Source organism: Chinchilla lanigera, unplaced genomic scaffold (genome assembly GCF_000276665.1).
Source record: "Chinchilla lanigera isolate Chin_1 unplaced genomic scaffold, ChiLan1.0 scaffold00047, whole genome shotgun sequence".
In the NCBI taxonomy this organism is placed as follows: Eukaryota; Metazoa; Chordata; class Mammalia; order Rodentia; family Chinchillidae; genus Chinchilla; species Chinchilla lanigera.
Genome location: NW_004955448.1, coordinates 15,381,277 through 15,403,514, shown reverse-complemented (window position 1 = coordinate 15,403,514; position 22,238 = coordinate 15,381,277). Strand labels below are relative to the sequence as shown.

Genomic DNA, 22,238 nt, shown 5'->3' with positions numbered 1-22,238 from the left:
TCATCAGAAAGGATAGACTGGAGTCATCGGTAGGAAGACGGAAGGAGCTTGAGACCTTAGCCCAGGGTGAACCAAAGGAGCCGCACAGGCTGAGCTGTCGCAAGTCTCTCTTGTGTGAGACGCCGCACCGCCTCAGCTTCGCTGGGCGGCCCCTAGCCGCTGTCTCTCCAGTGTGTGCACGCCCGTATTCAGAGATTCGCACAGTCAGACAGACATATTTGGCCCAGGGCCACTTAAAAACAATTTCAGTCCCTAATACAAATTCAAGGATTTTCAGGAAGGACTTACCCTTCTTCAGAAATATCTTACCAAAAGACCTAGAAGTATTTGTCATCATCTAGCTGCCAACGCACATCCTCTTTAGGGATGACCCTCAAATCACTTTCTTTCTTAAAACTTTGGTTGAGTCTCACTTTGTCCACCTGCTCCGCTTTGAAATCTCTGCCCCAGTTCTTCACACTACCGCTTCTTCTCCCCTCCCTCCTTCCCTCCCTCCTTCCCTCTTCCATTCCCTCTGTCCTTCCTTCCTTCCTTCCTTCCTCCCTTGCCTCCCTCTCTCCTTCCTTCCTTCCTCCCTCCCTCTCTCCTTCCTTCCTTCCTTTCTTCCATCCTCCCTTTCTTCCTTCTTCCCTTCCCTCCCACTTCCTTCCTTCCTTCTCTCCTTCCTTTCCTTCCTTCCCTCCTTCCTTCCTTTCTTTCTTGTTCACTTTAACTTGTTTTGGCATGAAGTTTATTCTGTTTCCATAATGTGAATTAGACAGGTTTGTTTTTGCCTGATTCTCTAAAACATAATTCAGTAAACTAATTGTTCCCAAAAAGTTGGTATGAAAATCTCTTTATAAATCATTTTAGTATAGAATACAGGTCTTTTTTTTTTTTTTTTTTTTTTTACTTTTTAAGTTTAAGGATGAATTTAATTTGTAAATATATAAATAATGTTTATAAAAGCTGTACTTCTGCACTACAGTAACTTAGAAAATAGGAGAATAAAAATATTAAGAAGTAAATTATTTTATATTCTCACTAAACAGTAATAGGCATTATAAACTGAATGCACATCCTTTCAAAGCACACTTTCTCCCTCTCCCCGCCCCGAGTGTGTGTGTGTGTGTTTACCACAGTGGAATCAAAGTTTTAATAATGTTCTAAGTTTATTTCTTTTAATCAATGACTTTTCTTTTCACTTATTATTTTCTGACCTTATATCTAGACAGTATTTGGGTTTCCAGAATTGACCCCAAAAATGTCCTTTCTGAAAACAACACTCATTTCTCACAATGAACCATGCATTGTCTGATTGTATTCCTGAGATCCACGGTACCTTATTCTTTACTGTGTTTTTTTTTTTTTGAGGGGAGACAGGGAGGTTTCTGGTACTGGGACTCCAACTCACAACCTTGCACTTGCCAGGCAAGCACTGTGCTACTGAGCTAAATCCCCAGCCCATTTTACTTTTTTTTTTAAAGGCTAGGCTAGAGAGCCCTACCTCTAGAAGTCATATCGCTGCATGTGTAATATATGGGCTTTTTTGTTTGTTATTTTCTTAATTTTATGTACAAGTCACATCTTGAAAGTCAGTGATGAAATATTGAGGTAAAATTAATGAATAAAGTAGGTGATGCTGTTTACTTTACTCCATGGATTCCAGTATTCATGATACTAAAATTGACCCTTCACTTTATAAAATTTCACATATAATCTGTGTTTTCTTAGAATACCCCAGTATCCAGATCTCCATGAAGCACATATCCACTGATTTTAAAATCAGTTGTTAGCTGTTGATTAAGTCTGCTTTAACCAAGGATTATGAAATCTTTATTCCTAAAATATGGTACCATTTTTTAAGTTATACATTTCTGACTATTTATTTATTCTATTTACCACGTTGATTTAATGGACTTACACCCACAGCCAGGGGTCAGGTGGAATTCCTGGATCACACTGGAGTGCAGAAAGTTAGAGGAGCACAGTACTGCAAATATATCTGACATAATTCAGAAAAAAATAATATGCAGGTGTGCACATCCATAGCCAGATGCGTGCATGGGACCCTGTATATTTCAGGCTTCTCATCTGCTGATGCAACCAACTGCAACTGATTTTCACTGCGATTGTGCAAGGTGTGTAGAGACGTCATAACTGCTTACACAATGGAGGGCAACGGCTACTTCCACGGCTGTTACATCACATCAGGTACCGCGGATGATCTACAGAAGACTGAAAGTGTGTGGGAGTGTGTGCACAGGCCGTACGTACAGATCCAGCCATTTTACTGGAAGGTTTGAGCTCTACAGATTTTCATACCCATGGGAGATCTAGAACTCGTGCTCCCCAAGGGACAACTGCATTTACAGTGAGCATATAGAAAAATGTATATTCAATAAGTATATACAACTATACAGAAAAGAATGATATTGAAAGTGAGTCAAAATATTGCCATTTGGTCAGTCTCAGTAAAATACATGAGAGCTCTTTATACTGATTAGAAATTTTCTGTAAAATTGAAATTATATGCAAATAAAAACTACATTATAGTTAACTTAAAAACTCATTAAACCATGGTTAATCATAATAGCATAAAAATTAAACATACATAGTCATATGTTTGTCAAAAGAAGCAGAAATTAAAATTAACACTGTGAGGGGCTGGGGATTTAACTCAGCAGCACAGCACCTGCCTGGCAAGCGCGAGGTCATGAGTTCGATTCCCTGTACTGGATAAAAACAAACAAAAAAAAGCAACAAAAAAATATGTATTTTAGACAGTAAGAGCAATATTATATACATTGCTAATATTTCATGAAGGTAGTTGGTAATATACGTTTTAGCCATTAGAGAATACATACCTTTTGATCTTTTCAGATATGAGTATTCCATAAAAACAATAAAAAATATTTCAAATATGTACAATTTTGTCCAGCTTATATCACTATTTCCAGTAGAAATTTCAATTTTCCTTCTCAACTAAAGTAGGTTAGATTAATTGTAGTACATCCATTATACACAGACAATAACATGAGATTGAAGAAAAAAATATTTGATAACATCATTTTGCTAAAGCTTAAACTGGGTTATATGAAAGTAGACCAAAAAGATTATATATTGTAGATCTACAAATTAGCTTTAAATAAAAGGTTTAGTTGTGCATAAGGAAAAAGATAAGGATTAATCATATAGTTGGCAGGACAATGTCCTTAGAAGCCGGGACCAGGGGTACCTCTTGATGGGTAATGTGGAACCTTCCCAATCCATCTCAGTGAGGAGGCCAGTTTAAAAGATTCTTCCTAGACCTACTGGACCCAAAGATGAGGGATACCACCTGGGAATCTCGATTTCTGAGTGGCACTCTGAATGATTCAGTGTCTTGGGAATACGCACTCTTTCTGACATAGAACTCCAAGACACATCTAAGTTCTGGCAAATGTTGACTTGAACTAATTAAGTAAATTAGGTAATAAATAAATAAGCTTGCTCCTTGTATCTCTTTGAGCTCAAAAATGTTCTTTACCTTGTTTCTCCAACACTGTGAAGTCAAGTTTCAGGGTTTGTTTCCTCACTTCTATTCTGCATTCTCACTTCAACCAATATCTTGGTGCTTTATTTCCTTATAATCGGTGGTTTATTCTTGACATTGGTTATCTTTGCAGTCTAGTGTTCCACATTTTTTTCTAGGTTCTTGCTGCCCATAAATCTGTTTCTGGACATAAAGTATTTGTAAACTGATTAAAAAAAAAAAAAACAGCAACAAACTTCCCATTACTTACTCTCCCTTGTTTTCTAAAAAGTTCCATTATATCCTGTACTGATGGCACTGCCTATAGAGACTTCCATATTAAGCTACCACCATATTCTCAAAGTATTTTATTATTTAAACACCTGGGCCCATTTTTAATGTCTGTTTTGAAAAATCCATCTTCAAATACTTGTAACTCTTGGGAATGTATTTCTAGTCCCTTGGCTCTAAGACATGCTCAGATTTATCCTGACTTGAGAGCAGTTAGTAACCGGGAATCTGGCTCAGTCAGCAGTCTTGGGGAGATTTCAGAAAATCAAAATTTTACTCTGTATTAATTGCTTTTATTTATTTCACCCTGGGGAAATAAACTAGAAAAATAAGAAAACGATATATTCAAATATCCGTATATAAAATGGGTTTATAATTACTGACTTTCATGAACATGAAGGCACAAAGACACAAATTAATTAGAAAATTAATCTAACCTACTTTAGTTGAGAAGGAAAAGTTATTTTCATTAGAAAATAACTTCAATGATTTTATGATTGGAGGCAAGTTACTTAAACCCTTTGTGCCTACATTTCCTCAGCTGTAAAATAACACCATTTTCTTTAAAGGTGATCCTGAATTTTAAATGAGTTAATATATTCAAAATGCATAGAACAGTGTTTGCAAATAGTACTTATTATCTAACATTTGTATTATCATCATATAAATTACAAATAAAATAAGCTATAGTAAAGATATATAATATCATCCAATCATTAGTAAATAATAATATCATAAATTCAAAACCAGAAAAAATATGTCATTGCTATATAACTATGTAAAATTTTAATGGAGTAGACAAAAGTGATCTTTTCCTGCTCTGTGATATGCAAAATATAGAAATATAATTTTCTGTGTAATCTCTACTTTTTAGGACAATGCACTACTCTTGTTTAAAAAAAGTTGTTAAAAATGATTAGAACACCTTTATGGCATCATTTTGCCTAAGAAAAACAAACGTCTAATGTGTGGCTGATGTTACACAGTTTCAGGTGCTCATTAGAGCTACTATGGAGACAACAGCCAGCTCTGTGGTGAGTTACAATAAACTTAAGCACTAAGGTCTGAGTTAGTTTCCCGCTAACTGAAGATAATCACAGGCCAACACCGTGTTGGCTCTCCAGCTCAGACTCCGCGCACAAGCTTGCGAAGTAGGAGCGGTGTTCATGCTGTGCGGAGTCCCGCTGCGGTTCATCACCGTCACTTACGCTACAGGCTCAAGGCTTGATAGCAAGACCCGCAACCAGCGCGGCTGTCGGGTGACGGACTCGCTCCTGCCTACCAACCCCGAATGAAGCTTAGCACGTGATAGCTTCCCGCTGGGTGTGTGAAAACATGACACCGCAGAAGCAAAGCAGCTGCCGCATGTTAAACCACAAGGGAAGAATTTTAAGTACACAGGAAGAAGAAATGTCTTAGGGATGAACTGAAGTAATGCATCTCACGGTGTGGCCTAGCTAGGAAATCATGATATAAGTTGAACTAAAGGAGCAGGAGTTAAAGGCGGTTTACTGAAGTAAAAATAGACAGCCAAAGAAAATTTGTCAGGATTTGTAACTGGTTGATGCTACTGGTGAGTCAATTTAAATATGTATTAAATATGTTTATAACAGATTTTTTAGCATCTTTTTAAAGAACTTCACATGAAATGATGTAGCAAATATACCATAAAATTCTGATTACAATAACTTCTAGTGGTAGAATACATAGTATCTAATTTTTATTTTTATTTTTGTGTTGGGGGGCATCAGGAATCAAACTCAGGGTCTGGCCCTTGCCAGGCAGGTGCTGTACACTGAGTTATATTCCCAGCCCAAGTATGTCATTTTTATAAGCTTTTGCTTCCTCATCTGAAAATTTAATTAATAGTATTAACAAAATAATATGACCTGTACAGCTTATAAGTATATTATTGTGGGAAATATATAATAAATATATGAAATATGGAGCATATTTGTTGGATTAATTGAGACATTTCATGTAAATTGTTAGTTATGAAGACCACCCTAAGGTAGACTCATACAAATGGCTGTTTTCAGATGTGAATGTTTGAAATGTTAACAAACTATTACATACTTAAAATGAACCTTTGTACAAATACATGCCTAAAGAGCTCTAGGGTGACAAAATTATAAGCAAAGTTATTTATAAGACAGGAAGAATGAAACTGACTTGAGAAATCAGGCATTAAAGAGTTTATTATGCTTTTATTTAATTTTCCAAAATATGTATTTTAAGAATGATAATCCTGAAAGATTAAATGTATTATTCACAGGACACGTGCTGTCAGGTGACAAAAGTCTTTTTTACAGAATTTGAAGATGTTCAATTGTATATTTTCTTGGCCAGAAAACTGTGGCTTGTACTACATACACCTCCTCGTAGGACACCCTCAACAGTACATTTTCAAAACAGTGAGTTCTGTATGACTTAAAACCTGCGGAGGAGTCAGGTTTGAAAGAAGCTACGCATATGAGATACTCACTTAGTTAACCGTGGGATAACTAATTTTTAACTTGCATAGCTCATATACAGTGAGATTTTATTTCCTCTTTTCTCTTTTGTGATACTTCACACAATTTCACAGATACACACTCTAATGGATTTCAGTTACAGAATTTCTTTAGAACAACGTGTACACTTTTCAGTCTTGATAAGCATAAGAAAACTCTGGAAAAACCCTGGAAGTTCTGATTTTAAAATCTGTGCATTTTCTGTTAAGGAATTTTCTATATCTCTTTTTTTCTTTATCCTTAACAGACAGTCTGCGGTTATGAAGAAAGACCCCGTAATACGTCTGCAAATGAATCACTGCTGCATTTGTACCATTAGCCTCCGAACAGATGTCAGAAAGTAAAGACTGCCTGCCTCTACATCGAGTTGCTGGGCCAACTCTCGCGAGCTTTGTCAGTAACAGTTCATTGTAATGTCAGTGCGGTCCAGTTTACAGGCTGGAGCAGCAGCGGCAGCCCGCATTTCCCTGAAGTATTCCATGATTTCCACTCTTTGCAAACTTTATCATCCTTTCAGGCAGAAAGTCAGGTAGGTTGCCCTGAATTTGCCCCTTTGTGTAGAGCTGCAAGTTACTGTGAAGCTCGTTCTGTGGGAGGAGTGTGATTTCTTCACGGGTTTTGTTGCGTCCCTGCGGAGCTGTGGGGAGCAGGCACTGAGGCTTGGAGACGGGACAGAGGAGAGAAACGCAGGAGAGCAGGCACCCGCACCGCTCGCTCCGTTTCTCAGGGAGCGCAGGCTCAGGCATTCAGCGGCTGAGGAAAGGTCGCTCACTCTACTTTGTATAAAGGGCCGTCGCACCTGTGGCGTCCCTGGCCTGCTGGAATACACGGTCTCTGCGAGCTCGCTAAGAAAAAACATTTTATATTGCGTTACCCTTACATGCACTGGCTAGTGAATCTCTTAAAAGAGCAACAAAAGTAGTCTTTGGCCAGGTTTTATCTACTTTCTCTCTCTCTCTCTCTCTCTCTCTCTCTCTCTCTCTCTCTCTCAGGTAGCTTACAATTAATAGATCTCCAATTGATTATTTAAAGGGGAACTTTCTCAATCAACTTTTTTTATCCGAAAATTTCCTAATATCAACTGGCAAACGGAAGGTAAAAGTGTCCTTTAAGTATAAGGAAAATCTACTTCCCATTTGGATTTACAAACTTTTCCCTTTGCCCCATTTGTCCTCTGTGTTTTTATATGTGTGTGCAGACTTTGTGCTTATCCAAAGAGCTTGTAAACCTAGCATTATGTTTATGACATCAGTTCCAGTCTAAACACGGGGTTAATCATTAAAAGTACAATACATACAAGATTGAAAGTTGAACAAAATTATTTCATTGCTTAGATTTCTATTTGTAATATATGTTTATTATATGATTATGCTTTTCTCACTTTTATGAATATATTTAAGAATTTCTATCAATAGTAGGCAATGCCTAGTATAAACTAGTAGTTATGACAAATGCAACTATATTTTATTTATATAAATATTACTTTACTTACAGATGATCATTATCTTTTAAAATATGGGTTAATGCTTGGTACGGTGATCTTTAAAATTTTCTGTAGGTAAGAAAGAGCTTGGCTTTTGGAACTGAAAGAGAATTTCTAGTTGGATTTTCAAAGTTCTATTTCATTTTCTAGGATTTTTAAAGTTTTTACTAATTTGCATAGTCCCACTTCATATAATTCTTTTTAAAAGTCTTATAACAACACTATATATCATTTTTGTAAAATATGAGGTAATAGTATTTTAACAACTCACACCTGATTTATAAATTTAGTTCCTAATCTATGTGTTGGTAATAATATACTTAAATTATATATTACTTTTATTTTGTAGATTTTGCTTATATCAGTTGATTTTTACCAAATCTTTACTATCACAGAGAAATATAATTGAACATATAATAGCCTGAGAAAATGTTCTAAAGAAGACTCATTAAATCTTGTAATTAAATGTTCAAATTATTTATACAGTAAAAGTTGGTGAATTTTTCTCCTCATTGAGGACAGATACAGTTCACGTGCTTCTTACAAGTAATATAACATGTCTCAGTGCACAATCTCCTAGCGCCAGAGGGTATTGGGGGACCCCTGAAAGGCGAATCGCAGTCTATTTATAAACAGACTTCCTCAATTGCCCACTTCACTCGGGCTACAACAAAACACGCTTTTTAGGTTCAATATAAAGACTTACTTGTTTAAATTTAATCAGATACGTTTTAGTGTTGCTTGTTGTACATCATATAAACGTCATCTTTCCCAAATACTTTAAGAAGTTTTGTTTCCCAAATAAAAATATGCATTTTAACTGTAACTTCTTTAAATGCAGGAAAATTCTCTTATACCCAGAGAATACTTTTATGACTATTTTATATAGTCATTGGGTAGCCCATTACTTTGCATATTTGGTTAATATTCAATTATGGCAAATAAATCACAAATAGTTCTTTATACCAATCATTTTATCACACCCATGTCTCGTAGTATAAAACTGTATACTGTCTGACTTGGCTGAGGCATTCTGACACTCATCATTTTGCGGGGACTGGGCAAGGAAGATCCTGAGGATTGAACATGGGGCCTTCACCCTGAGCTACATCTCCAAACCTTGCAAATGTTTTCTTCTTCTTTTTTCTTTTGTCTCTGTTTGATTGTGTTTAATTTTTGAGGTGGGTTTCCACTAAGTCTCTCATCTGCCCGGGCTCCGCTTGAGCGCATGCTTCAGTGTCACAGCCCAGAGCTCTGTGATTATAGCAAAGCTCGACTTTCAGGTGCATTTAAAATCCAAACAAGGGGCCTGGGGATTTAGCTCAGCAGCAAAAAGCTCCTGCCTGGCAAGCGCAAGGTTGTGAGTTCGGTTCCTGGTACCAGAGAAAAACTAAAATTAAAATAATAATAATAATAATAATAATAAAAATAAAATCCAAACAAAAGGATACATTTTCTCATCAAAGCTTCAGTTTTAAAACTTTACAAATTCCCAATTACCAGTAAATTTGGATATCCTGGAGCCTTTTATGCACTTGAAGTTCATTATCCTTCAGGGCTTTTCCCATGTCTCACGTCACTCATTGACTCTGCCATTCCAACAAAACTCACAGCTTTCTTTCAGATAGGAACCACGACTTCAGCAAGTTAATTGAGTGTATTCAGATATTCATTCGGACACTGGGAGAAAATTTGCCTCAGTCTTTATCATAAACATATTAGGTACTCAAAGAATTTAATGTTTAATGCAAGTAGCCAGTTAAACCAGAATTCATAGGAGCAAGAGTAAACTTTTGACTATTTTAATTATTATTAAATATTTATTTGTGTATATATAATAATGCCACTTTATTTTCTTTTTTAATATTTTGATTATTTAATCATTATGTATATATATTTTATTGGATAAACTTCAGAGCAATATGTTAAACACAGAATAACACACTTTGAGAAAAATAAAATGGTGCTTTTTAAATAAAGTGCTACTGACAGCTGTAAAAACCTTGGAAGACACTGCGCTTGTGTGTATATGCAAACTTGCATATCAAGTACGGATTTACCAATACAGGAAGTAGATAAGGATCTTCAAAGGGTAACGTGTGAATTAGAACTACACTATCATCCTGTCAGTAAATACATGCTCACCATGATTGTCCGTAACGCTATCAATTACATTATTTACAGGTATAAAAATCGTGTATATTATGGTTAAAAAAAAAACAATGAGGGGCTGGGGATTTAGCTCAGTGGCAAAAGCGCCTGCCTGGCAAGCGCAAGGTCGTGAGTTCGGTTCCTGGTACCGGAGAAAAACCAAAAAAAAAAAAAAAACAGTGACTTTAAATCATATGATAGTACTGTGTAAAATCTTGACCTACTTGAAACAAAATACTTATATAATTAAACAAAAAAATTCTTATATAATTAAATAAAATTAAGTAGCACTGGAATGATCATACAAACTTCTCAATGCTATAGCAGCTACTCTGAAAAACAAAAAAATGAAATTACCATATTTATTAATTACACACAAAGCAACTATATCTTGTAGGAATTACAGTTGCTTTGCAATAACATTTTTAAACTTCTTATAGAACAAAATTTTTAAATTTTCAGAGGCCAAAGTTATCAGTATTTTGTGATTGGGCTTTAAAGGTAAACTAATATTTAAAGAAAACTAATATTTAAGTAAGAAAAAAAGAAACAGATGGTGTTTGTGCTGCCCACGAGGGTCGCTGACTGAGCCCGGCGGAGGTGAGGAAGGACGGCAGGAGGGCTGCTGCGCGGAGCTTGTTCTCATGCAGCTCAGGCTAAGCCAGCTGTGTGTCCTATTGTCCTTGACAACGCAAGTTTTCAGAAAAGGTACAAGCAATTCCTCACAGCACTTTGTGGTTGCCCAAATGTCCATTCAACTTACTTAAATAATGTTTTTAGTAACTTTCAGGAAAAAAAAAGAATAAAAAGGATTGTAGTAGTAGCGCCTCTGACTCTTGTCAAAAATTTTAAATTCCCTTGGTGTCAGGTGACCAGAATCTTTAGATTACTAATATTATAGATTATTTTCTTCTAAATATTGACAACAAATTGCATTGATCATAGTTATACTACTTAAATATTGTACATGTAGAAAATGTTAAAATATGACACCACTGAATAATGTATTTTATTGATCTTAGCACACATCCAGTTATACCAAAGCAGAGAATATGAAAAATAATCTGTGACTTGACTTAAAAACAATATTTGTTGTTATAACAATCATTTTTAAAAAGTTATATTTGCACACGCATACTGACATTGCTAGAATAATATGTAGCTATAAATATCATCAATAAGTTTAAGATCTAAACCAGGTACCATACCCCACGTTTAGTTTTGTCAGATATTTGTTGGAATAAACAAATACTTTCTGATAATAGCGCTCTCATGAGCAGTAGTGAATGAGGATGATTTAAAATACAAACATCCTTGGTCTAGGAAAACAGTTACTAGGCTAGCTCCTTATTCTCTGAATTCTAAAACAAGTAAAGAACAAATTAATGAAAATATATAATGCTATTAGGATTAGTTTCTTGATCATATAGGTTGGATTTACAATTGCCACATCAGAAAAAATAGAGGAATTATTTCGTACCTCAGGGATCTCTTGTGATTGTTATGTGGATGTGAATCAGTTCTTATAATTGAATATTTTAATTGTGTTTCTTGCAGTTATGGAAAGATAGTACTTTTCCAAAATGATATTTGCAATACATTTATAATCCTTCTGCATGATGAATTTTTGATAAAACTTTGACCTCTCCAAATAGTCTCTTTGTCATTAAACAAATATTACTTAACAAAATGCCAAATATTTCTTATTTTACAGTGTATAAGTATTACTCTTGTTTTTTCAAATGTCCCAGTATTCCCAGCTGTGGTCCTCTGATTTCAGTCATTTTGTCTATCATTAAAATGGAAGTAACACATGTAAGGAGTGGGATATGTTTAATCTGCAAGCAATTAAAACATGTATGTTGAATAGAATGGCTTCTAAGCCAGTATCTTCTTCCACACATTACAGTACTTTCTACTGTGATTATAATTCAGGCAGAGAAGCTTTTCATTCTCTTTAATTTCAGAGAAATTCCCTACTATACATCACCATCCCTTGTCAATTTTAGGGCTCTTGACGTACACTTTTTTTAATGGAAACAAGTTTAAGGTTTTTACAATTTGGAAGATATGTTGCAAGTAGAATATTTTTGCTGCCTAACATTCTATGAATAAATTCTCTAAATTCTCCCTGTGGAGAAAGTAAGACTGCACAGGAAGAAATCACTAGGCAAAGGGAGCATGAACAGGACCACGGATGAGGAAAGGACAGAAAGAACTCTTCGGGCAAAGATAGAATTCCATGGATCACAAACCACCCAGCCTTGATATTTCAGAAAACACATGCGTTTTATTTTCTCTACTAACCAAGGTAGAAAGTATATGTAACATAAGTCATGCCACATTTGCTGTGGCTGGTTATGGTACAGAATTAGTATTATATATGCCTGGGTCAAGTTTCCTGATCAAGACATAAAATCTTCTTTACAGAGATTTGAAATTTCCAAAAAGAAATAACTTGCTTTTCACTCTATTATTTCCTCTTCTAACTTAAAATCTGAAATATCTTCATTATATTTTCTTAACCTGCCAAGGCCTTTTTAGTGGTAGCAGATGTACATAGGATGAATAACCACTGTACTTTGGTGAATTGTCAGTAATAAGTTATCACTCTATGCAGGAGGCTGATTTCTACTCGCCTTTCTCCTAGAGACCAGTATGCAGAGCAAGCATGCAGTCACAAGTGCCCCCCTTTCTTGGTGGTTTCTTCTGTTCTGCACGCTTGTCGGGAGGTCCCACCCTGAAGAAGACATCATAGTCACAACCAAGACCGGCAAAGTCAGAGGCACGAACTTACCAGTTCTGGGCGGCACCGTCACCGCCTTCCTTGGGATTCCCTACGCGCAGCCTCCTGTCGGTAGACTTCGATTTCGAAGGCCACAGCCCCTGAACAAGTGGTCTGGAGTTTGGAATGCTACAAAATATGCAAATTCTTGCCATCAAAACATAGACCAAAGCTTCCCAGGCTTCCATGGATCAGAGATGTGGAATCCAAACACAGCCCTCAGCGAAGACTGTTTATATCTTAATGTGTGGATTCCAGCGCCAAAGCCAAAAAATGCGACTGTAATGATATGGATCTATGGCGGAGGCTTTCAGACTGGGACATCCTCTTTGCATGTTTATGATGGAAAGTTTCTGGCTAGGGTTGAGAGAGTGATCGTAGTTTCCATGAACTACAGGGTGGGTGCCCTAGGATTCTTAGCTCTACCAGGAAATCCCGAGGCTCCAGGAAACTTGGGTTTGTTTGACCAACAGCTGGCACTGCAGTGGGTCCAAAGCAACATAGCAGCCTTCGGTGGGAGCCCTGCGAGCGTGACCCTCTTTGGAGAGAGTGCAGGGGCAGCTTCGGTTGGGCTTCATTTGCTTTCGTCTAAGAGCTACCCTCTCTTCACCAGAGCCATTTTGCAAAGCGGGTCCCCTAGCGCGCCTTGGGCAGTAATGCCTCCTTCGGAAGCCAGGAACAGAACACTGATGTTGGCTCAATTTACTGGCTGTTCTAAAGACAATGAGACTGAGATGATAAAATGCCTTCAAACCAAAGATCCCCAGGAAATTCTCCTCAATGAAGTATTTGTTCTCCCTTACGATACTCTCCTGTCAGTAAATTTTGGGCCAACTGTAGATGGTGATTTTCTCCCTGACATGCCAGAGACTTTACTCCGGCTGGGACAGTTTAAAAAAACCCAGGTCTTGGTGGGTGTGAATAAAGACGAAGGCACGGCTTTCCTAGTATACGGTGCTCCTGGTTTCAGCAAGGATAACAGCAGTATCATAACTAGAAGGGAATTTCAGGAAGGCTTAAAAATATGCTTTCCGGGAGTGAGTGCCTTTGGGAGGGAGGCGGTCCTCTTCCACTACGCAGACTGGCGGGATGACCAGAGACCTGAGAGCTACCGAGAGGCTTTGGATGATGTTGTGGGGGACTACAATTTCATATGCCCTGCGCTGGAGTTTGCCAAAGCCTTCTCTGATTTGGGAAATCACGTCTTCTTCTACTATTTTGAACACCAGTCCTCCAAACTTCCGTGGCCCGAATGGATGGGTGTGATGCATGGCTACGAAATTGAATTTGTCTTCGGCTTACCTCTGGAAAGAAAAGTCAATTACACCAAGGCCGAAGAAATTTTGAGTAGATCCATAATGAAACACTGGGCAAATTTTGCAAAGTATGGGTAAGTGCCAGCTTTTGTAACTCTTCTCGAGTTTTCTGTGTTCTTCTTAGCCTTGCTGTATCTCTGGTGTAGATTTCTTAAAAGCTGTAAAAATTCTTTTTCCTTCTTGTATTTGAGCTGTTTTTTATAACATGGAGTGGATTTCAATTAATAGAAATCATCATAGAAGTTTTATGAAAAATATTTTGTTTTCTCAATATATTGCAAAGTACATTGGCAGTGTTAGTCAATATGTATGGACATAGATGGTCGCTCTGATAACTAATTTATTCTGACAGGGCTTTGTGACCTGAACATTTACCGTGTTCACAGATATAGGCAAGAATAGGAGTGTATTTTCTCATCCTCGTCAGCCTGGTTGTGCTATCTGATAATGGAAATGTTTAATGCTATCTGATACATCTCTGCTCAGGAAGATGAAAGGGAAAGGTAGTCACAGAAGCTGCCCTCAGATTGCCCAAAATGCACAGCATTGACCATTTCATCAAAAATTTCCCCAAATAGATGGATCAGGACTCTCAGATAACCTGTGTTTGACAAGACCTGTCAATGTCCTCTCTTTTAACTAAGCTGTTCTCACTTGAGGAATCTTGTGAGCAGCCTTAGATAATCAGTGTCTTCCTGGAACGACAGACTCCCCTTTCTACGTTATAGATGGTGATATTATGTCAAGAGGCAGAAGAAGCTACAGAGAGTTCCTAACTTACAGAGGTTTCACTGCTGAATTCAGTTCTACAGTGCTGTAAAACTGACGCAAGTCAATAGAAATTGCTCTCTGTGTTTCTCATTTTGATCCTTTCCTGGATTACCAATATGATAGCTGCTCAGGACGCTGGCAGTGGGAACAAGACACAGCTGCACCCGGACATATAATGACGAGGGTAAATAATGGTGCTCTGCAGGGCACTGTATTGCTAAAATGTAATTGATGCTAGTGTACATATATTGAATACATTTTCAACACGTGGTAATTTAATACAGAAAAGGCTATCAGGATGTTACTTCATGATAAATCAGAAAACACTTGAAATATGTTTTTAAATATGTGTATATGGGTATAGAAGTAAAATCTATTTTTCACTGAATTTGTATCCCCCAAGTGAATTGTATACATTGGTGTAGTTTGTATCAAAATGCGTAACAAATATACAAATTCTGGAATCCATTTTTGAAAGCATCTGTACAATGCATAAATGGATGGGTTGACTAATCTGATTTGTGATGTTTTCTTTAGTAATCAAAATTCTTTTATTCAGAATTCCATATACTCTATATTACTGCATTGTTCTATAGCATCAATTGCATGATATTATTTTTCCCAACTAGAGATGTTTATCCACTGAGTATCTCTCTGCAACTGGATACACATAGCCCCTGATTATTTAGCTACTGGGGTGGAATTCTTCCCCTGGCCGTTAAGGAGCTCCAACAACCTAGTTTCAGCATGTTACCTAACAGACCTACCTAGGTGCTGAGCAGCACAGACGTCCAGGCTGACCTCCGACTTAGAGCTGTGGACTTGCTGTGTGCGCTGTTTGAAATAACGACTCCCACTTTTTTCCCCTTTTTCCTATGGTCCTGATCAGCTGCGCATGTCCCCGGTACTTCTTTACTCCCTGCAGCAGTGGCTTTAGATCTGCTTTTTGCTGTTATAGAATTGACTGTAACTCGTCTATAGCCTATCTTCCATTTGAAGCGGACTCTTTTAGCTCTACTAAATTAGTCTGAAACAGTTGTTCTGGCAGACATTCATTAAAGTACTGAAATGGGCACATCATACTTAACAAGTACTTGATCAGGTGAGAGCTGGTAGAAGCATCATTGCTTATTTTTTCCATAATCATTAACTGTGAAATATTTTACATCTTCTCAATATTATCCTAAATTTCTGATTAGGACAAAAATGACCATTTTATATAAAGAGGTGTATTATAATTACTTATGTCTTCTATCCTCTTTCTAAATCTTATAAAACATTCAAATATGCTTTGACTTATTTTTTGCTTTTGACTTTTCTTACAACTCTAGACATTGTAAATTATTTAAAAAGAAATATTTTTCAAAATTATTTGTACCAATAATTGCTGAAGTATATTTTGTATATTGAAATCATCAAGAATTCTATATTTTCTCACCTCAGTGGAGAATAGTAATGATGGAGATGTTGAATGCCTTGTTTATGACACATAATAGTGGACCAAAGAAAACTACCCGTGACACTTAGCAGAAAATTGTTTAACTTACTCAAATTCATGTATTATTAACCTTTGAGTGTGAAATAAAGATTTTTTCAGTTATAAATAGTGAATTTATAAAATAGAGATCATAAACTATGAAAGGTTAAAGTGAACTTTATAAAGCGGTATAGCCATAAGATATTAATTTGGTAAAGTGATTTTCTTTATAGTCAGTATTTGCATGTGGAACAGAGAAAATAATTCATTGTGTTGAAATTTGACTGGAAGATAAACACATGATAATCCAAAGTAAACATCAATAGAAACAAAATTGGTAATTAACAGATTTAGAAACCTATCCATGTCTGTCTGACCATAGACATGATGTTCCAACTCTGCAATACTCAAGTGTGGAAATTTCCCCCCAACCCCCAATTCAGTTTTGGGATTCAGCAGTGTGTGGAGGTCATTTTCAGTGTTGCAGCTGGTAGAAAGATCGAACAAGCAGTGTGAAAGACAAGAATGCTGCTAAATATCATTTAATGCATAGGACAGAGCCCCATAACTCACTCCAAAAATGTCAGAAACACACTATTGAGAAACTGTGCTGCACAATAGTGCCTTATAATCCTCAGATTGGACATTAAGAAGGTAAAAAGGAGAATTTGGAGCTGTAGTTTTGTTTCAAGAAAGTATGATTTCAAATTTTTGTTTTATATAATGTTTTAATTGATTCTTCTGAAATAGTATGACTATGCTTAGTGATCAAGAACTTCACTGGAGTATAGTTTATGTAGTAAAATGCACACATACTAGGCACACAGTTCGGGAAGCTTTGAGCACTGCATATAGAATATAATTTCTCAGTTTCAGGAAGCTCCCACCATAGGCAGTTCTCTTCTTATCCTCATTCCCATTTTGACAGTGTTCCTAGGTTATAGATTTGTTTTATCTTTTCTGCACATACATATCATTGGTATCATGCAGTGTGTAATGCTGTATCTCACATCTTTGCTCAGTATGGTATGTTGCAATTCACCTCTGTTGTATCACCAGTTTTTTAACAAATCCACTCCCAGTAAATTGCTATTTCTTGTGGGAAATTATACCATAGTTTGCTTAGGCGTTCTCATACAGGTTGTTTCCTGTTCAGACATATTATTTCATTTTGATACAGACCCAGAAGGATTGTTGTAGCTTATGATTTTTCTATTTGTAGAATTTGGAAACGCTTCACACTGTTCTAAACAAGAGCTGTGCTAATATACATCCCCACCAAGCAAGTGCTGTTTTCCCTTTTCTCTCCTTTACCAGCACTTCTTTTCCAGAAGTTATTATTTTTAGGGACTTTCACTAAATTTCAAGTAATACTTATTACAGAAATACGAATGTATAAAATTTATGCATTCTTTATTTTTATACTTACAGCTACTTTCTCTTATATTAAGAATCTTGGGTTATTAGAAAAATATATTGTTACTTTTTTAAAGTTTATTGGTATCATTTAGGTATATATAATGATCATATTCATCATAGGGAAGTTGTACCTGTTCATGATATATCTTGATTCGTCTTTTTTTCCCAAGCACCTCCTCTCCATTCAGCCCCTCTTCCCTTCCTTATTTACAAAGATTTGTTTCCATTATATCCTTCTTTTATCTCTTTTCTTTGCCTTTTCTTCCTTTTCTCCTCCCACCTCCCTACTTCCCCTTTCTTTTGAACCATTGTTTGCTATTTCACAATACTTATTATACACTTTGGTCCTTATTTACACTTTCAGTTTCTCACACCTGATAAACAATGTGATATTTACATATGTGTGTGAATAATTTTTTGCACTTAAGAATATGGTCTCAAGGTGCACCCATTTATCTAGAAATGTCTCATGTTTAAACTTCTTTATGGCTGAGTGGTACTCCATTGTATAAAAAACATAACTTTTTTATCCATTCTTCAGTTGATGGGGATATGGGTTGTTTCCAAGATTTTGCTCTTACAAATTGTGCTGCTATAAACCTGGGTGCATATCCATGGCTGTGGTACAATGTTTTCAATTCTTCTAGGGAGATACCTGCCAGGGAAATCACTGGGTCAAAAGTAACCTCTAATCCTAGTGTTGTGAGGAATCTCCACACTGAACTGCACAGTGGTTGCACCAGTCTACACTCCCACCAGCAGTGGAGAAGGTTCCTTTTCCCCACAGCCCCTACAGCCTTTGTTATTGGATGATTTGTTGATAATACCCATCCTTTCTGGAGTGAGATGGAATCTCAGTGTTTTACTTTGCACCTCTCAAATGATAAGTGATGTTGAAACATGATGTTTTCATGTGTTTATTTGCTATTTATACTTCTGAGAAGTGTCTATTCGTTTTAGGTGTCCATTTGTGAATGGGGTGTTTAAAATTGTGGGCTTGAGTTGTTTTTTTTTTTTAATTCTTTACATGTTCCAACTATTACTCCTCTCTCTGAAGAATGACTAGCTAATATTTTTCCCACTCTGTAGGATGTTTTCTCACTCTATTGGTAATTCCTCTTGCTATATAAAAGCTTTTTATTAAGATGAGATCCTAGCTGTTGATTCTTTGTATTATTTCCCATGTAGTCAGTGTTTTGTTCACAAAATCTTTGCCTACACCTATGTCTTTAAGAGTTTTACCTATTCTCTCTTCCAGCAGATTTAGTGTTTCTGTTTTAGTGTTTAGAATTTGATCCATTTTAAGTTTAATTTAGTGCATGATGCTGTATATACATGGGTCTAGTTTTATTTCTTAGACTGTGAAAAGCCAGTTTTTCCAGCACAATTTATGAAAAAGGCACTATTTTTTTCAGTGTACATGCTTGGCTCCTTTGTCAAAGATAAGGTACCTGAGTGTGTTTGAATTTATTTCTCCCTCTTCTAATCTGTTCCATTGATTTATGTCTCCCTCTTCAAATCTGGTTCATTGATCCTCAGATCTGGGGGTTTTGGGGTGGGGCAGGGGGAAAGCTTTCCAGATCCATGCTGTTTTTATTACAGTAGTTCTATAGTATAATTTCAAGTCAAGGATTGTGATATCCACTGTTTTCCTTTGTTACCCAGAACTATTTTTGCTATTCCAAATCTCTCTGGTTCCGAATGTATTTTAGGTATGTTTTCTTTGAAGCATTCTAATGGTGTTTTGACTGAGGTTGTATGAAATCTATATAACAATTTTTCAAGTAAGTTCACTTTTACTATGTCCATTCTTACTATGCAAAACCAAGGGGTATCTTACCATTTTCTATATCCTCTTCAAGCTCCCTTTTCAGAGTACTGTAGTTTTCAATGTAAAAATCTTTTACTTCATTTGTTAGATTAATTTTTGGAGGGTGCTACTATAAAAGGTGTTATTTCCATAATTTATCTCTCAGTGTGTTTTTTATTTGTGTACAGGAATGCTACTGATTTTTGAGTGTTAATTTTCTATCCAGCTATGCAACTGAATCTGGTTATTAAATTTAGGAGTATTTTGGTGGAGTTTTGGGGTCTTCTATTAGAGCATTACATCATGTGCAATAATAATAATTTAAATTCTTCCTTTCTTATATTTATTCCTTTTATTTCTTTCTCTTGTTTCATTGCCCCAGCTAAGGTCTCCAGAACTATATTGAATAGTATTGGTGATAGTGGACATGTTTTGTTCCCAATTTTAGAAAGCTTTTAGCTTTTGACCATTTAGTATGATGTTGGCTATTATTTTCTCATAGATGGCTTTTATCAGATTGAGATAAAGACTATCTACTCCAATTTTCTCTAGGGTTTTTTTTATCATGAATGAGTGTTAGACTTCGTCAAATGTTTTTTCTGTGTCTTTTGAGATGATCACATAGTTTCTATTCTTAGCTCTGTTAATGTGGCATATTATGTTTATTTATTTGTGTATGTTGAACCTTCCCTGCATTCCTGGGATGGATCCTACTTGGTCATGTTGTATAATCTTCTTGATGATTTGCTGAAATCTGTTTGCCAGTATCTTATTGAGGGTTTTGGTATCTGTGTTCATTAGGGAGATTGCCCTGTAGTTCTCTTTTTTGGTTGGTTCTTCTCTGGTTTTGGTATCAGGGTAATTTTTGCTTCCAGGAATGACTTTGGGAGTATTGTTTCCCTTTCAAGTTCATTGAAGAGTTTTAATAGTAGCATTAGATCTTCTCAAAATTTCATCAGTGAATTAATCAGGACCTAAACTTTTCTTTGTTGGTAAGTCTTACATTGCATTTTCAACTTCATTGACTCATACTGGGTTATGTAGAATTTTGATATCTTCTTAATTTGGTTTTGGCAATTCATCTGTATCTAGGGATATGTTTATTTCTTCTGTATTTTCTATTTATTAGAGTAAAAGTTTTCAATTTTGTTATTGATGATCTTCTGGATTTCTCCCTTTTCATTCCTAATGGCATGAATTTGAGTCTTTCCTTCCTTTTTTTGATAAGGTTGGCTAAAGGTTTTTCAATTTTGTTTAACCTTTCAAAGAAGTAAACACTTTGATTCATTTATTTTTGTATTGTTTTCTTATTCTCAATTACATTAATTTCTGATCTGATCTTTATAATTTCCTCCTTTTTATAAGCTCTGAGCTTGAATTGTTCTTCATTTTTTAATAGTTTGAGATTCAATATTAGGTGAATTATTTCAGCTTGTTCTGTTTTCCTGATGTGACATTCACTGCTATTAATTTTTCTATTATGGCTACTATCATTGTGTCCCATAAATTCTGGTATGCTGTATTAGCATTACATTTAATTGTGGGTACTGTTTAATTTCATCTGTGACATATTAGTTGTTCAGGAGAGTGTTATTTAACTTCCATGTGTTTATGAATTTCTGGTTTCTTTTGTCACTGCTTTCCAATTCCACTGGAATAGTCCAATAATATGCCTGGGGTAATTTTAATGCTTTTACATTCATTTAAGCATGTTTCATGGGATAGTATGTGACCTATTTTGTAGTTTGTCCCATGTACTACTGAGAAGATTGTATATACTGATATTGTTGGCTGGAATACTCTGTAGGCATCTACTAAATCCATTTGTTCAGGTTTGGTTCAGTTCTGATATCTGTTTGTAGATTTTTTTATCTAGTTGATCTATCTGTTTGAGCAATGGAGTATTAATTTCCCTCATTACAATATTTTTAGTGTTTATTTGATTTTTCATGTCCTTTAATATTTGTTTTATACCGTCGAATAACCTTGTATTTGGTGCATATATATTTATGTTTGTTATGTCTTGTTTTTGTGGTTTTCCCATAAAAAGTGTGGAGTGGCCTTCTTTGTCCCTTTTGATCAATTTTAGCTTGAAGTTCACATTGTCTGTAAGTAGAATAACTACCTCTGCTTTTCTACGGGTTCCTGTCCCATGGAATTTTTTTTTTAATCCTTTAACTTTCAGTCTATGAATTTCTTTTTAAGTTAAATATGTATAAAACTTGGTTGATAGGTATATTTTCTATCTTGAAAGGTTAAAGTAGTAGGAAAAGATTGCATTTGAACATACAGTTCTCACACATGCTTATCTATTTAAGGACGAGCTCAACTCTGTTTCCTCATTGAGGATTTTACAACTCAAACAATTTGCTTCATACCCACAGTAACATGTCTTTTTAATTTGAGCTGTTCCACTGGCTTCTCAGTACCGTCTCACTAGTTTTATATTGCGTTTCCCTGACTTTAATGTGGAGCATTCTTTCATGTCATGTCTTTACTGGTAATTTGTGTAGGTTCTATCTTTGATTGTCTAATTTTCTTGCCTATTTTTAAATTGGACTTTATTATTATAGAGTTTTAATGATTCTTATATACTCACGATGCAAATCTGTGCATTTTTAATATTTTCTTCTAACTGCCTTTTGACCTTAAATTTTTTACTTGCTTCCTTGATATTTTGAAAAGCAATTTTTATCTCATTTGAAATTTCACTATGTTTCATATATATG

At 35.8% G+C, this 22,238-nt stretch overlaps 1 protein-coding gene across 3 annotated transcripts in view; it reads left to right on the top strand.

Annotated features, from left to right (window-relative positions):
* The first annotated feature begins 6,687 nt into the window (after positions 1-6,687).
* The window catches only part of Bche (butyrylcholinesterase), a 69,454-nt gene continuing 53,903 nt past the window's right edge, over positions 6,688-22,238 (top strand). The window contains exons 1-2 of one of the 3 annotated variants that reach the window (XM_005393138.2): positions 6,688-6,826; positions 12,582-14,106. In XM_005393138.2, the coding sequence (XP_005393195.1) occupies positions 12,590-14,106 (1,517 nt within the window). In that variant the 5' untranslated portion in view covers positions 6,688-6,826; positions 12,582-12,589. Of the gene's footprint in view, positions 6,827-12,551; positions 14,107-22,238 lie in introns of all 3 variants that reach the window. The other 2 variants (XM_013518684.1, XM_005393137.2) reach the window with 2 other exon arrangements.